Genomic DNA, 17,591 nt, shown 5'->3' on the forward strand with positions numbered 1-17,591 from the left:
CTTCTACCTTTGTGCACCAAAAGCACAGGCAAAGCATCTCTGACAGATGGCCACCCAGCCTCAATGTTGATGATGATGATAATAATAATAATAATAATAATAATAATAATAATAATAATAATAATATATCACACAGTCCTAAATGCTTGGGAAGTGTTCGACTTGTGATTTTGTGATACGAAATCCAGCATAAGTGTCTTGTTTGCAGTGTTATACTGTGTCCTTCTGTCAATAATAATAATAATAATAATCATCATCATCATCATCAAAAACTCTGGCAGAAACCAGTGCAGGTGGTCCCGGTGGTGATGGGCACATTGGGTGCCATGTCAAAAGATCTCAGCCGGCATTTGGAAACAATAGACATTGATAAAATTACGATCTGCCAACTGCAAAAGGCCACCCTACTGGGATCTTCACTCATCATCCGAAAATACATCTCACAGTCCTAGACACTTGGAAAGTGTTCGACTTGTGATTTTGTGATACAAAATCCAGCATATCTATCTTGTTTGATGTGTCATAATAAAATAATAATAATAAATAGTAAAGAGGGTTGGAAGAGACCCCTTGGGCCATTGAGTCCAGCCTCCTTCTGCCTTTGTGCAACAAAAGCACTAGCAAATCGCCCTTTAATAATTAATAATTAATTAAATAATAATTGAAATACCATTATAAACAAGCGAAGCTTTGGAAGGCATGCAATAGGCTGCACGCGCCTTCCTCGGGGGAGGAGGAGGGAGCCGCCGCAGGGGTCAGATAAATGGCTTCGATGGGCTGCATGTGGCCCCCGGGCCTTAGTTTGGGGACCCCTGCCCTAACATGTCCACTAACCACGTATTAATTTTAATTTAATTTATTTTAAGCTTCTGTTTGTATGTGTTTTAAGGCATCTAATGGTTGCCATATGTAAGCCGCCTTGAGTCCCTTCCGGGGTAGAGAAAGGCGGGGTAGAAATAAGGTACAGTAGAGTCTCACTTATCCAACATAAACAGGCCGGCAGAACGTTGGATAAGTGAATATGTTGGATAATAAGGAGGGATTAAGGAAAAGCCTATTAAGCATCAAATTAGGTTATGATTTTACTAATTAAGCACCAAAACATCATGTTATTCAACAAATTTGACAGAAAAAGTAGTTCATTATGCAGTAATGCTATGCAGTAATTACTGTATTTATGAATTTAGCACTAAAATATCACGATGTTTTGAAAACATTGACTACAAAAATGTGTTGGATAATCCAGAACGTTGGATAGGTGAGTGTTGGATAAGTGAGACTCTACTGTAAATAAATAAATAAAACCAAACTTTATTGCCTATTCTAATGAGTCATATCTTCACATGATATGTCCACAATACAGAAGTCTCAGTTTAGTAATCTTGCCTTCTAGGAAGAGTTCTTGGTTTGATTTGCTCTAAAATTCATTGTTTATCTTTTTTGCAGTCCATAGTCTGTTCTCCAGCATCACATTTCAAATGAATTGATTTTCGTCTTAACAACTTTCTTCACTGTTCAGCTTTCACAACCATACATATCAATTGAAAATACAATGGCATAGACAACCCTGACTTTACTATTCAATTATATATCTGTACACTTCAGAATCTTGTCTAATTCTTTCATAGCTTCAAGAGCTCAGGCAGTTGAAAGGCTACTGAGTAATGGACTTATGTTTATTCGTTATGCCAGGGGGTGGGGGGATAAAATAGCTGTAGACAAACAATCTTTCATGGCCAGGTTTAAAAATGCTCTGCATGTATGTATGCAATACAAATATGCACAAATAATAAGACACTTGTATTCCTTGCTTTGTAGGTGGGGATGAGGAATACATTTACATGAACAAAGTATCCATCAACAAGCAGCATGGTGAACTTGAGAAATCAGACAAAGGTAGGAATTGATGTCTTCCACTGGTTTATGAATGCATTTATGTACATGAGAGGAGACAAAAGCTCATTGAAATGAGATGTTTTCATTTGCATGTTTGACAGTAATTGTTTCAGACTGAGCCAAAGAATGCACAAATTCTGCATATGCAGTTCATCTTTATTACATTAAGCATGTACTAAAGTTTTGCTGTTGTTGCAAAATTAAATAACAATAAAGCAAATTACTGCAGGGGAAAAACATCATCACATGCATCCTTTTGATTGTTACAATATCCAAAGATTTCTTTTTTAAAATTATAAAGTAAAATTTCCAGTGTACCATCATGGTGATCTTGAAACGCAGATATCTGTTCACTTGGGAGAGAAAAATCACATTGTTTCAATGCCATTTGCTTTGGCCAAACTTCTTAATAACTAGCATCCATGAATCTATTTTTCCAGTACTGTTTAAAAAGTACAGTAGAGTCTCACTTATCCAACATAAACGGGCCGGCAGAATGTTGGATAAGCGAATATGTTGGATAATAAGGAGGCATTAAGGAAAAGCCTATTAAACATCAAATTAGGTTATGATTTTACAAATTAAGCACCAAAACATCATGTTATACAACAAATTTGACAGAAAAAGTAGTTCAATATGCAGTAATGCTATGTAGTAATTACTGTATTTACGAATTTAGCACCAAAATATCATGGTGTATTGAAAACATTGACTACAAAAATGCGTTGGATAATCCAGAACGTTGGATAAGCGAGTGTTGGATAAGTGAGACTCTACTGTATATGTGTAAAACACTCCAGTAGCCTGACATGATAAATAAGTAAAATGCAGATTACATAAGGGGATGTTCACATATCCAAGTTTGCACTGTGTGTACAAACACATGTTTCTGAGAATGTATCTATATTCATTCCTGATTTGTGCCAAGATACAGAAATCCTCTGAAATCCCAGATGAGAATCAAGTGTATACCAATACTATAGTAGTATGAATGAAGATTTTACAACTGTGAATAAAAGTTTGTAGCAGTGTTTTCTTAAAACACACACACTGTGCACAATTAGACTAATTGTGGTTATTATGGCTTTGTTGGAACAAATAACTTTTTCCAGCATGCATTACCACAAACAAATTCAATTTAACATTCTTATTTCTGCGTAGGAAGGCAAAAGTGCTTTTATGAATAGCTATTTAATTTTTTATTTAAAACTCTGTTCAGATAAGATCGCAAAATGTCTTATTACTACTATTTATTAACTGAAAAGCTTTAATAATTTGAATAGCAGTGTAAGCCTGGAAACCCCTGTGTAAGTACATATAGTGAGGTCACGAGAGAGATGCGGGTAGTGCAAACACTATTAGCAAGGGTGACACATAGAATCAGTTAAACCCCCTGCCATGCAAGAACACAAATAAATCACCCCTGACAGATGGCCATCCAGCCTCAACTAATAAAAAACCCAGAGAAGACTCTACCACCCTTTAAAGAAGCATATTCCACTGCTGAACAACACTTACTACATAGATTATTCTTCCTAATGTTTAGGTGGAATCTTTTTTCCTGGAATCTGAATCCATGTCCTAGTCTCCAGAGCAGCAGAAAACAAACTTGCTCCCTCCTCAGTGTGATTGTCTATAAAATTGTTGTGCATTCTGACTTGGTGTTTTCACCTGATGCAGAACCAGGTGGGACATTCCAAGGGCAGGTCCACTGTCAAGGACAGAACGCCACAAGATTCAAAGTAACAGAGTTTATTAGATTACAGAACTCAAAAATGCCCGTAAAAACACAAGGGCCAGGCAGTTTTTGCCTTTAGGAGCAAAAAGGGACAAAAGTAAATGTTCAAAAGATAAACCGGATTAAACCGGAGTTTAATCCGGGTAAAAACAAACTGCTTGCTTCAGCCTAGGTATTAACAGAACGAAAGCCAAGGAACAAAAGATACAAAGAATGCAACTAATTGGCAGCAGATTCCTCTCTGCTGCCAGCACTGTGCTTAGAGTAACTTGCGTCGCTCCCACACACACACAGTAGACAGGATCTCCAACACGAGCAATTCAGCCAAGGATTGTAGAAGTAGAGTAGACCAGTTCCGTTCCGTAAATCAAAGCCAGAAGCAGACGTTTGTAGTTTTTCCAAGTCCAAGAAGGGGGGAAGACAAGCCGTGGTCAGTTCAGTCCGAGTTCTCAAAGCAGGAGATGGCGTCCGTCAGGAAGACGACGGAAGGTCAAGCTAATAAGAGTAAGCACAGGTTTGCACAAACAAATGCCCACACAATCCCTCCCGCCGTCTGACCCTGGATTCCAATCAACTTACGTCTCAGCACAGGAAAGTACACAAGTCTTCAGGGAAGCGTCCCACACACACACACGAATCCCAAGCGTTTGCCCAGATTACCTTGCCCGACGCAATTTGCAATTGCTCCCAAGCCCCATTTTATGACAGTTACAAATCTTCATCACTGTCAGCTGCCCTCCTTAACCCGGGCGTTTCCTCATCACTTTCCTCGTCAGAGCTGGAACACCTCTGACTACGCCCAACAGCATCTCCAGCTGTGGATCCCGTCCCATCCCTCCAGCTACGCCATGGGTCTAATCCTGAAGGTCCCCATTCATCTTCTGCCCCATCATGGCCAGTGGCCCCCAATTCCTCCCTTACCCGAGTCCAATCCATCTCATCCTCCTCTGAGCTAACCAGCCCTTCCTCCATTCTCTCCGTGAACCCTTCGAAAGACTCTTCGTCAGAGGGTGCTGCAAATATGTCTCGCAGTCTTTTTCTCTCTCGCTCCTCGAGAGTATCCGACTCTCGAGGAGTCTTACGCCCACGCCTGTCAGAAACAGAGCCACGAGGCTCAATCATAACACTATCCCCTCTCACAAAGGCCTCCTCCCCCGATGGCGGAGAAGTGGCAGTGATACCCTCCGCTATAGCACCACGACGACTAGAGGTATCAAGTTTCAACAGCGAACGATGAAAGACTGGATGGACCTTTAAACTAGACGGTAAACGCAAACGAAACGCAACAGAAGAAATCTTTTTAACGATAGGAAAGGGACCCAAATACCGAGGCGCAAACTTTCCCCCAGCCTGTTTAATATGTTTGGAAGATAACCACACCAAATCCCCTTCTTCCAACTCCTCCCCTGCCTGCCTGTGGCGGTCAGCCTGAGTCTTCTGCGTTGCCTTAGCTTCCAACAGTAAGCGACGGGCAACATCATGCAATGCAGCCATTTCCGTAGAGCGGTACACAGGGTCCGAAGAGACCACATTGGTCGACGGCGCCACACCTCCCCGTGGGTGAAAGCCATAAGTAAGCTCAAACGGCGTATGCTGACTAGACGTGTGCACCGCATTGTTGTAAGCAAATTCCGCCACCGGTAACCACTTCACCCAAGCCGTGGGTTGATCTAAACAAAAACAACGCAAATACTGCTCTAAGAGCCCATTAACCCGTTCCGACTGTCCATCCGTTTGCGGATGGAAGGCGGACGACACGTTTAACTTAGTCCCCAAGCACTCATGGAAGTGTTTCCAAAAGCGTGACACAAATTGCGGAGCCCTATCGGAAATAATCACCTCGGGTGCTCCGTGCAAGCGATAGATGTGCTTAGTAAATAGTAAGGCCAACGTAGGGGCCGCCGGAATGGTTGAACAAGGAATAAAATGAGCCAGTTTACTAAATAAATCCACCACCACCCAAATACAAGTATAACCCCCAGACTTAGGCAAATCTGAAATGAAATCCATGGAAATGATTTGCCATGGCCTCTCCGGAACAGGTAACGACGACAACAACCCTCTAGGGCGCCCAACAGGCGTCTTACTCTGCTGGCAAACGGCGCAGCTGTCACAAAAGCGCAGAATGTCTTGCCGCATCTTTGGCCACCAGTAGCTCCTGGTGATAAGCTGTACGGTCTTGAACCTGCCAAAGTGCCCAGCCATGGGTTCGTCATGGTGGGCTCTAATCACCTCCAACCTGAGGGCCCCCACTGGTACGTAAACCTGCCCCCTACGCACCAATACCCCGTCTTGATCTTGGAGATGCGGCAGTATGGTACGGTTACCTGCTGAGAGCAACATCAGTTGCTCCTGAGTCCACACATCATCTTTCTGAGCCTCAAGGATCTGGTCATGTAACCCGAGCTCATTATCTACAACACACAGCGAGGCAGTAGGCAAGATGGTCTGACATACTACCTGCTCATTGGTCTTAAATTCTGGCTTGCGGGATAAAGCATCGGCCCGCAAGTTTGCCTTCCCCTCCACGAACTGCACCTTGAAGTTAAACCTGGAGAAAAACAAAGCCCAGCGGATTTGACGCTGGTTTAACTTCTTTGCTGTTTGCAAGTGCTCTAAGTTCTTATGATCAGACCTGACCACGATCTGGTGCCGTGCCCCTTCAAGCCAGTGCCGCCACACCTCAAACGCCACCTTAATCGCCAACAACTCCTTCTCCCATATGGTATAGTTCTGCTCGAAGGGTGTTAGTTGCCGCGAGTAAAATCCACAGGGACGCAAGGTCCCTGAGGAATCCTTCTGAGACAATACAGCCCCCAACGCGTAGCTAGAAGCGTCCGCTTCTACCACGAACGGTTTGTCAACATCAGGATGGGTTAGTATGTTGTCCGATTGAAAACTAGACTTAAGTTGTAGAAACGCCTCGTGAGCTTCCCGCCCCCACACAAATGGCTGTTTCTTGCGCAGAAGCTGCGTCAAAGGTACCGTGAGCTTTGCAAAATTCGGAATAAACTCCCGATAGTAATTAGCGAAACCTAAGAACCTTTGTACATCCTTCTTAGTCTTCAGCTCCTGCCATGAGTTGACGGCGTCAACCTTATGTGGGTCCATTTTAAGTTCCCTACCTGACACTACATGACCTAGGAACTCCACTTCAGGCACATGAAAGACGCACTTGGAAGCCTTGGCGAAAAGCCCATTAGCCCGCAGTCGGTGCAGAACCTGCTTGACATGTTGACGATGTTCTTTCTCGTCCTTAGAAAAAATCAAGATATCATCCAAATAAATCACTAAAAATTGGTCAATTAGGTCCCTGAACACATCGTTCATGAACCTCTGGAAGACCGCAGGAGCATTACAAAGCCCAAAAGGCATGACTCGGAACTCGTGGCATCCGAAACACGTGTTAAATGCCGTCTTCCATTCATCCCCTTCCCGTATACGGATTAAGTTATAGGCCCCCCGCAGGTCAAGCTTGGTAAAGACCTTAGCCCCTTGCACCCTTGATAACAGTTCCGAGATTAAAGGGAGCGGGTACCTATCCCGAATGGTGTATTTGTTTAGGATCCGATAGTCGCAGACCAGCCTAAGTTCCCCAGTCTTTTTGGCTACAAAGAATACTGGTGCCGCAGTTGGAGAACTAGATGGGCGAATAAACCCCTTGGCTAAATTTTCATCTAGAAACTCCCGCAAAGCTTGCCTTTCCGGTACAGTCAAGGCATACAGCCTCCCTGCTGGCAGTTTCGCACCTTCTGCCAACTTGATGGCGCAATCATATGGCCTGTGCGGTGGTAATTTGTCCGCTTCTTTTTTACAAAATACATCAGAGAACTCCCCATACTCAGCAGGCACTCCCTCCATATCAGAATGAGTAACATTTAGAGTGCAACAGTCCTGCCTCTTTAAAATCACTTTACGTGTTGCCCAATCTACTTGTGGGTTTACTACAGCTAGCCAATCCATCCCCAGGATCACATCATATCTAGGCAAGCTCGTAATATCCCACACAAACGTTCCCGTTACTCCCTGCACCTCCCACGTTACTGCTGAGGTTTCCTGGTTAACCACCCCAGTCTCCAGCAGTCTCCCATCTGCTCCTTCCACCCACACGTCGCATGCCTTGCGCACCTTAGGAATGCCATGCTTCTTAGCAAACTCCATATCTACATAAGAGACCGTGGCCCCTGAGTCCAGCAGTGCCAAAGTAGAAACAAGTTCCCTTCCCCCAACAGATAATGTAATGGGTACGAAAACATGCTTCCTCCCCTCAGTTGACTGCTTGAGGAGCCCTAGTGCGTTGGACTCACGTCGCACTAGGGCTGGCCTTTTCCCGAAAGCTGGGAAGGTTTCACATTACAACTTTTGGCAAAATGCCCAGCATTCCCACAGTACAAACACAAGCCCAGCTGCCTCCTACGGCTCTTTTCCTCTGTAGACAGCTTTTTAAAGACCCCAAGCTCCATGGGCTCTTCCCCCATCACCACAGGTGCCCTGGTTACATGCATGGGTGGCGCACACATTGCTTTTGAATGTTTACGAGCCTCGAACCTTGCGTCTAAACGCAGCACCTTAGCTACTAAAGCGTCCCAGCTTTCAGCCGGCTCCAAGCGTGCTAATTCATCCTGGAGCATATCACTTAACCCGGCAGTAAATAAAAGCATGAATGCATTTTCCCCCCAATCCAGCTGGTGGCGATACAGGTTAAACTTATTTAAGTAATCCAAAACAGTCCCCTTTCCCTGTTTCAACCGATACAGAGCCCACCCAGCGTTCTCCGTGCGGAGAGGATCCCCAAAAGTATCAGTTAGCAACTTTTTGAAATTATTCAAATTGTCCTTGACTGGGTCATTTCCCAAAATTAAATTAGTGGCCCATTGTCCTGCGGGACCGGTCAACAAACTCAAGATAAAAGCCACCTTGCTAGTGTCAGTAGGAAAAGCATGAGCACTGAGCTGAGAAAAATAAAGCTCCACTTGTGCCAAAAAGGTTGGCAACTTGCACCTGGTTCCGTCAAAGCGTTCAGGAGTCAAAACATGTCCTTTCACAGCAAAAGCTGTTTGGCTTAAGGCCGTTTGCAATTGGTCTACTTTGGCTCTTAACTCATCCATCGTCTTCCTGACGGGTTTATTGCTGCAATAAACTTTTTATGGGCGTCGGGCAATCTGTCAAGGACAGAACGCCACAAGATTCAAAGTAACAGAGTTTATTAGATTACAGAACTCAAAAATGCCCGTAAAAACACAAGGGCCAGGCAGTTTTTGCCTTTAGGAGCAAAAAGGGACAAAAGTAAATGTTCAAAAGATAAACCGGATTAAACCGGAGTTTAATCCGGGTAAAAACAAACTGCTTGCTTCAGCCTAGGTATTAACAGAACGAAAGCCAAGGAACAAAAGATACAAAGAATGCAACTAATTGGCAGCAGATTCCTCTCTGCTGCCAGCACTGTGCTTAGAGTAACTTGCGTCGCTCCCACACACACACAGTAGACAGGATCTCCAACACGAGCAATTCAGCCAAGGATTGTAGAAGTAGAGTAGACCAGTTCCGTTCCGTAAATCAAAGCCAGAAGCAGACGTTTGTAGTTTTTCCAAGTCCAAGAAGGGGGGAAGACAAGCCGTGGTCAGTTCAGTCCGAGTTCTCAAAGCAGGAGATGGCGTCCGTCAGGAAGACGACGGAAGGTCAAGCTAATAAGAGTAAGCACAGGTTTGCACAAACAAATGCCCACACAATCCCTCCCGCCGTCTGACCCTGGATTCCAATCAACTTACGTCTCAGCACAGGAAAGTACACAAGTCTTCAGGGAAGCGTCCCACACACACACACGAATCCCAAGCGTTTGCCCAGATTACCTTGCCCGACGCAATTTGCAATTGCTCCCAAGCCCCATTTTATGACAGTTACAAATCTTCATCACTGTCAGCTGCCCTCCTTAACCCGGGCGTTTCCTCATCACTTTCCTCGTCAGAGCTGGAACACCTCTGACTACGCCCAACAGCATCTCCAGCTGTGGATCCCGTCCCATCCCTCCAGCTACGCCATGGGTCTAATCCTGAAGGTCCCCATTCATCTTCTGCCCCATCATGGCCAGTGGCCCCCAATTCCTCCCTTACCCGAGTCCAATCCATCTCATCCTCCTCTGAGCTAACCAGCCCTTCCTCCATTCTCTCCGTGAACCCTTCGAAAGACTCTTCGTCAGAGGGTGCTGCAAATATGTCTCGCAGTCTTTTTCTCTCTCGCTCCTCGAGAGTATCCGACTCTCGAGGAGTCTTACGCCCACGCCTGTCAGAAACAGAGCCACGAGGCTCAATCATAACATCCACATAGTGACAGGACTCCTCCAGAATTCTAGTTCCTGTAAGAAAAAGGATTTGTGGGTATGATACCAACAGCTACCACTCTGGGTGGCACCAATCCTAGTAATACCACTGAGTGCATGCACATTACATGTGAAAACCACTATATAGAATTACTGTTTCCAAAGAGGAAAAGATATGCAGCATAAAGAGGAAAAGATATGCAATCTCACACCCTCTGAAGATGCCTGCCATAGATGTGGGCAAAACGTCAGGAGAGAATGCTTCTGGAACATAGCCACACAGCCCAGAAAACTCACAGCAACCCAACAAAAATAAGCCTTGAACCCTTTTGTAGATTGTGAGACCACAGTAATTCTTCCCCCTGCACACCGACTGTCCTATGTAGAGCTATTGGGAATTATTTCACAATAATTCCTTGGTTCTGTAATACTATTTCTATTGCTAAATGTGAGGGGTTGTCACTTAGGGTGCTTCCAGACAGGCATTAATCCCAGGAACATTAGTGTTTAAAAATTGTGAATGTTCCTGGGTGCCTGCCCATACACATCCCAGAAAGCCCCTGCTTTCTGTGGTGGATGTCCAGATTTTGTCCCAGAACTTTTCAGGAGAACACCTGGACACTGTCAACCCTCCTCAAAAGCCCCCCAAACCACTTTGAAAAGTAAGAAAGGAGCAATTTTCCTCCTCCCCCCCCCCCCGCTACACACCAGGATAGCTGTCGGACCACTAATAGAGGCAAGGTATGTTTTTCTTACTTTTCAAAGTGGTTTAGGGGGCTTTTGGGGAGGAAGTAGGTGTCTTCTGGGCTAATTTAGCCCAGAAAACCACGGGATAGTTGTCTGGACTGCAATCCAGACAGCAGAAGTAGTAGGTTTATCCCGTGCCTACCTGGAAGGCGTGGAATAAACCTACTATCAAATTTGTCATCATCTCACACGTTCAGTCGTTTTCGACTCTTCGTGACCTCATGGACCAGTCCATGCCAGAGCTCCCTGTTGGCCGTTGCCGCCCCCAGTTCCTACAAGGACGAGCTAGTCACTTCAAGGATACCATCTATCCATCTTGCCCTTGGTCGGCCTCTCTTCCTTTTTCCTTCCATTTTCCCCAGCATCGTGATCTTCTCCAAGCTTTCCTGTCTCCTCATGATGTGGCCAAAATACTTCAACTTTGCCTCTAATATCCTTCCCTCCAGTGAGCAGTCGGGCATTATTTCCTGGAGGATGGACTGGTTGGATCTTCTTGCGGTCCAAGGCACACTCAGGATTTTCCTCTAGCACCACAGTTCAAAAGCGTCTATTTTCCTTCGCTCAGCCTTACTTATGGTCCAGCTCTCGCATCCATAGGTTACTATGGGGAATAACATTGCTTTGACTATGCTGACCTTCATGGCCTGGTTTGTGGTGAATTAATTTGATAGTGGGTTTTCCTGGTTTGTGACGAATTACTTCATGGTTTCCAGAAACATTGTTTGGACACCCCCTTTTTGATGTGGGAAGTCCCGCATTAAAGGGGCTGTCTGGATGGGTCCATAGTGTATGTTGATTCTTGAAACAGTGCATGTATCTACACTGTGGAATTAATGCAATTTGATGCTGTTTTAACCACAATTTCTCAGTGCTATGGAATTTGTGGGAGTGGTAGTTTTGCAAAGTTTTTTGCCTTCTTTGCCAAATATTGTAGATACCTCACCAAACTACAACTCTTGTGAATCCATGGCATCAAGCTATAGCAGCTGAAGTAGTGTCAAACTACATGAATTCTGCAGTGTTGGTGCACCCTTAGATAAACCAAAATTGTGTCACTATAAATATTCATGGACTAGAAAGACAATTCGGCTCTCAGATGTTTATTTCTGTGCTTTGATTATCTGATGGAAAGGGAATCATATGCACAAAAGCATGTGATATAAGAACAAGAATAACATCAGTCACACAGTACTGCATGTGCATTTATTAATTTATGAAGTTGGTCCATGTAGCCATCCTGTTGGTAACATACTGGTGCAAACCTTGGCTCTCCAGTGCGCAAACCCCAGTATCACTGACCAATGGGATAATCAAGTCCAACAATATCTTGGGGATGCTTTTTGGCAACCTTTACTCTAATACCGTGATTCCCAACCTTTGGGCCTTCAGGTGTTTGGGTTTTCAGCTCCCAGAAATTACCACCCTTTAGGAACTGTGGAAGCTGAAGTCCAAAACACCTAGAGACCCAAAGATTGAGAACCACTGCTCTAATAGATAGCTGATCTGAATATTATGTTAAGTTTTCATATTTTAGCTTTTGTGGTAGCCCTGCTTGCATTTGACATACAGACCATTTCGGTTTGGAATGTATTGGACACTCTGATTTAGTTTTGTTACCAGGTGCCACACAAATAAAAGCAAATATCAGGAAATCCAAGAAGGCACAGAAAGGACAGCAGATGTCTAATTTACTTGGTTAATAAGATCACAGGATGTTCTGGATCTTGCTTGACTGCTCCATTGCAGGATGTAGATGCAGACCTGTTATTGTGGCTTCTCAGATACAGTCTGAAAACAACAGTAGTTCTAACTTTTATTGTTTAAAGCCTATAAGTAAGCAGGAACATTCATGGCAGGTTTTTCCTGGAGCCACTTTAAATTATGCATAGCAACTTGATTATCAGCAGGCTATCAAACCTGTTCTGCAATGGCGGTTTTACATAGAGTATCTGTGGCTAACACAGTAATTTCCTGATAGGAAAAAAATATGTACTCCTACCAGATTTGAAGGTGGCAGGGGTCTATCTGGTTTTCTTTTGATTGTGTATGTTTTAAAGCCCCTTAGATCCATTTAAAAATGAAAACACTAGGACACCTTTTGAATAGAAACTAGAACCTTTCCATATGATTATAGTTAGTTTGTGATAAATTTTTAAGCAACAACTGTGCTGTTTTAAGCAACTACTTTGTGGTTAGCAGTCGTATGTTTCCACTCTCCATCCAACCCTGAGGAAAAGAAGGAAGGTATACCTTATTTCCTTTCAATATAGTCAAATCTGTCTCCTGTCTTGCCTTCCTAGATTTCTAGTATAATTGCAGATCCCAGAATTATGAGGTCAGCTAAGGCCCCGGCGGCACAGCTGGTTAAATCGCTGAGATGCTGAACTTTCTGATGTGAAGGTCAGCGGTTCGAATCCGGGGAGCAGAGTGAGCTCCTGCTGTTAGACCCAGCTTCTGCCAGCCTAGCAGTTCGAAAACATGCAAATGTGAGTAGATCTATAGGTACTGCTCAGGCAGAAAGGTAATAGCGCTCCATGCAGTCATGCTGGCCACGTGACCTTGGGGTGTCTATGGACAACGCCAGCTCTTCAGCTTTGAAATGGAAATGAGCACCAACCCACAGTGTTGGACACGACTAGACTTAATGTCAGGGGAAAACCTTTACCTAACCTAAGCCATATATCACTTGGAGTCTAACTGTAAACCAGACTGGAAGAATCCACACACTTGCTGAGACGGTAGCTTTTTCTCTGTTTGAGTTCAGTTTGTTGGACGTAAGAAAAACTTGCAAGTTTAAATCATTCTCAGCAGCAGTAATGACAGGGTGAATACCAAGGACTGCTGAATATAGATGACCGGCATTCCTTGACTATTTTTAAGTTATCTTGGTCTTTGCAATATTCTGTCTTGAGTGAATATCTCCTAGTACAACTACAGCTAGCAAGAAAACATGTTCTACTTTTTCACCATATCCCTGGAGGTGGTTTCAAGTACCATTTTTGTGGTCACAAATGCACTGCTGCTTAGAAATGTTATGGAGCTCCCTCCCCAGAGAAATTAGATCAGCTTCCTCCCTCCTTGCCTTCAGAAAAGAAACTGAAAACATGGCATTGGGACCGAGCCTTTGGATAACAATACAGTACAATAAGGGAAGATGAAATATGTGCAGTCATTACTATGTGGTTCTTGCTAATAATTGGTTTAATGTTTTATGCTTTCAATCTTATGTTTTAATGTATCTGTTCATTTTATTATATGTCTTTTTAATGTTTCATGGCTTCCAATTGTTGCCTATTATAAGGCCACCCTTTGGAATGAGAAGGGCAGGATATAAATACTGTAAATAAATAAATAAATACTTCCTCCAAAAGAAAAGCATTGCTTCTAATAATGCTACTGTACATAGTCAATATAATGGACAGTTTGAATGTTGTCATTTCTGTTTGGACTACAACGTTAGGTCACAGAGACTCCTTGACCAACGGAGACGCAGAGCAGCATTTGTCTCCTCCTCAGAAGAGTTTGCCCGATCTTCCACCTTCTAAAATAGTAAGTCTTGTTTGTTCCTTTATCTCCATTCAATATATGCTATATATCAATAATATAAGGTGTATTGTGTTGTAGCATATAATGTCTTTTAAATCAGCTTTGATATATTTATGCATCTGAGATAACATAGTCTGTGTGCATTCAGATGAACACCAACAAGCCACTTTAAACACCTTTGCAGAAGCATATGAGAAGCTCGGCCTTTCATTGAATATCGAGAAAACCAAAGTGCTCTTCTAGCCAATCCCTCTGCAATGCCAGAAATATAGCTTAATGGTGTAACATTAGAAAATGTTGACCATTTCCACTACCTTGGCAGCCATCTCTCCATAAAAGTCAATATTAACACTGAAATACAACACCACCTGAGCTCTGCGAGTGCAGCATTCTTCCGAATGAAGCAGAGAGTCTTTGAGGATGAGGACATCCATAGGGACACCAAGGTGCTTGTTTATAAAGCTATTGTCCTCCCAACCTTGTTATACATCTGAGAAATGTGGACCATCTACAGATGTCACACTCAAATCCTGAAACAATTCCATCAGCTTTGCCTCCAAAAAATCCTACAAATCTCTTGGGAAGACAGGCAGACAAATGTCAGTGTGCTGGAAGAAGCGATTCTCCTACGCCATCAACTCCGCTGGACTGGCCACATTGTCCGAATGCCCGATCTCCATCTCCCAAAGCACTTAATATACTCCCAACTCAAGAACGGAAAACATAATGTTGGACAGGAAAAGAGATTTACAGATGGGCTTAAAACTAACCTTAAAAATTGTGGCATAGACAGCCGAGAACTGGGAAGCCCTGGTCCTTGAGTGCTCTAACTGGAGGGCAGTTGTGACCAGCAGTGCTGTGGAATTTGAAGAGGCATGAATGGAGGGCAAAAGGGTGAAATGTGCCAAGAGGAAGGCACATCAAACCAAACCTGACCAGGACCGTCTTCCATCTGGAAACCAATGTCCTCACTATGGAAGAACATGCAGGTCAAGAATAGAGCTCTACAGTCATCTACTTATCTACACTTGGAAGGCCATCATACTCGGACAATGAGGGATTGCCTAAGTAAGTAAGTAAGTAGTACGTAAGTAACTATTACACCTATACAGAGCACTAATGATGTTCTAGACTTTGGCAAATGATTTGTTGAAAGTATTTCCAAATACCAAAGTCTATATTATTTGTCATTTCTGTTTATCTTGCTTTGTTTCCAAATACTGCATGGTGTGGTTTAAACTTGGACTGCAAACCCGCAAGAGATCCTCAACTGATACCCTTCTTGGTACTGTGAGATTAAACCACAGTGTCCTCATTCAGACATAACAGGAAACTGTGGTTTAACAAGTCCTGTAAGTTTTTAATAGTTGCATGGGAAAGAAAGAACAAGGGAGTACCCATATACATAAGCATTCTTGTCTGATCTATGCCTTCATCCCTCTTTTGGATGTTAGCCAAATTACAATTTTTTAAAAAAATATTTGCCCAAAATTTATTTCAGAATTAAATTCCAGTAACTGCTTGCAGCCTCATGCTCAGATTTTGTTTTTGAACTAAGTAATTCCAGATGGTGATTGAGTATTCATTTAGAATATTATCTCCATTGTGTAAAAAAAAATTAGTTTTCTGGCATATTTTTCAGAAAACCCTAATGAGGAATGTTTTCCTTCCCAAACAATGCCTTTTCCTTTCATGCGCAGAGAGTTCAGGTCTTTTTGTTTAGAATATTCCGCATAAGATTAGGAATCTCAGCTGTTCTGAGCCATAAAAGCACAGAAGATTTGAAAGAAAGTGTGTGTGATGTGGCAGGAGGTAAAACCTGTGGGTGGTCTGGTGGGGAAATGGCTGTGTGAACAGCAGTCAAAGGGTGATTTGAGGATTATTGCTGTGAAATTGTGCTTTAGGGAGTTTAATGGGTGGATGCATTTGAGATCGCTGGGAAAAGGAAGCCTGGGAGGAAAAGAGCCTTTGAGATGCATTGCATTGCTTTTGCTTTAATGAATACATTCCATGTCCCAAGGAGGTTCCAACTGGTTGTAACTAAATCTGTTGTTTTAAAGCTTTGTGTTGAGACAGTGCCTTTCTCACTGACTCCTGTCCTATGTCTATGTTAGTTACACCCACATGAGAATGCATGTTTACATACATGATTAAATGAATGTGTTTTCTTTTACAAGTAATCTCAAAATTTTATTTCTAGGTTTATTTTCTCCCTAACACTCATGTTCCAGAGCAGGGGTCCCCAAACTAAGGCCCGGGGGCCGGATGCGGCCCTCCAAGGTCATTTACCTGGCCCCTGCCCTCAGTTTTATAACATAATATTTTATATCATTTTAAATAATATAATGTATTGTATATACATATAATATTGATAATCTATATATATAAAAGAGTGATGGCATCACGGCAGCGGACAAAACAATAAAAGTAAACACCCCACAACCTCGAAAATTGACAGCACAACCCCACATCCATGCCTCTAGGTTGATACAACAAAAAGAAAAGAAAAATAAAGTCCTAATTAGAGGGAAAGGAATAATTGTTTTTATCCAATTACTGCCAGTTAGAGGACTAATCTCTGCCCACTCCTAGCAACAAACTCAGCCCAGGGGACAGGCAGACTTAGGCCTCACTTAGGCCTCTTCCACAGATTATCTAATTTGCACTGGATTATCTGGACTCCACACTGCCATATAATCCACTTCAGTGTGCATTTTATACAGCTGTGAAGAAAGGGCCTCATATAATCCAGTTCTAAGCAGATAATATAAAATTATCAATATAATATGTAATTGATATGTAATCAATATAATACTTAATTGGAAGAGACCTCATGGGCCATGCAGTCCAACCCCATTCTGCCAAGAAGCAGGAAATCGCATTCAAAGCGATTAATAATAATACAGAACAATATAATCTCTAAAATCAGGACAGTAAATAAAGAGCAACACTCTGAAAGCATAAGCCACAGCAACGCGTGGCCGGGCAAAGCTAGTAATATTATAATGTTATACAATACTAATAATAATACCATATAATAATATTAATTATACATTATATATTACATGTAATATTACAGTATAGTGGTATAGTTCAATATAGTAATATATAATGCTAATATTGTGCTATGCTAATAATATAATATATTGTATGTACATACAGCTGCTCTGAGTCCCCTTCGGGGTGAGAAGGGCAGGATATAAATTTAATAAATAAATGTAGTAAATGAATAAATAAATAATTTTATTTATTTATTTATTTATTTATTACATCATTTCTACCCTGCCCTTCTCACCCATCAGGGGACTCAGGGTGGCTTACAATACAACCATATACATCAGAAAAACA

General features: G+C 42.7%; 1 protein-coding gene across 2 annotated transcripts in view; it reads left to right on the forward strand.

The window, feature by feature from the left end:
* Window positions 1-17,591, forward strand: part of afap1l2 (actin filament associated protein 1 like 2) — a 166,118-nt gene that overhangs the window by 94,412 nt on the left and 54,115 nt on the right. For both annotated transcript variants that reach the window (XM_062975692.1, XM_062975693.1), the window contains 2 exons: window positions 1,819-1,896; window positions 14,158-14,246. In XM_062975692.1, the coding sequence (XP_062831762.1) occupies window positions 1,819-1,896; window positions 14,158-14,246 (167 nt within the window). The remainder of the gene's footprint in view (window positions 1-1,818; window positions 1,897-14,157; window positions 14,247-17,591) is intronic.

The sequence above is a fragment of the Anolis carolinensis genome, chromosome 3 (assembly GCF_035594765.1).
Source record: "Anolis carolinensis isolate JA03-04 chromosome 3, rAnoCar3.1.pri, whole genome shotgun sequence".
Taxonomy (NCBI): Eukaryota; Metazoa; Chordata; class Lepidosauria; order Squamata; family Dactyloidae; genus Anolis; species Anolis carolinensis.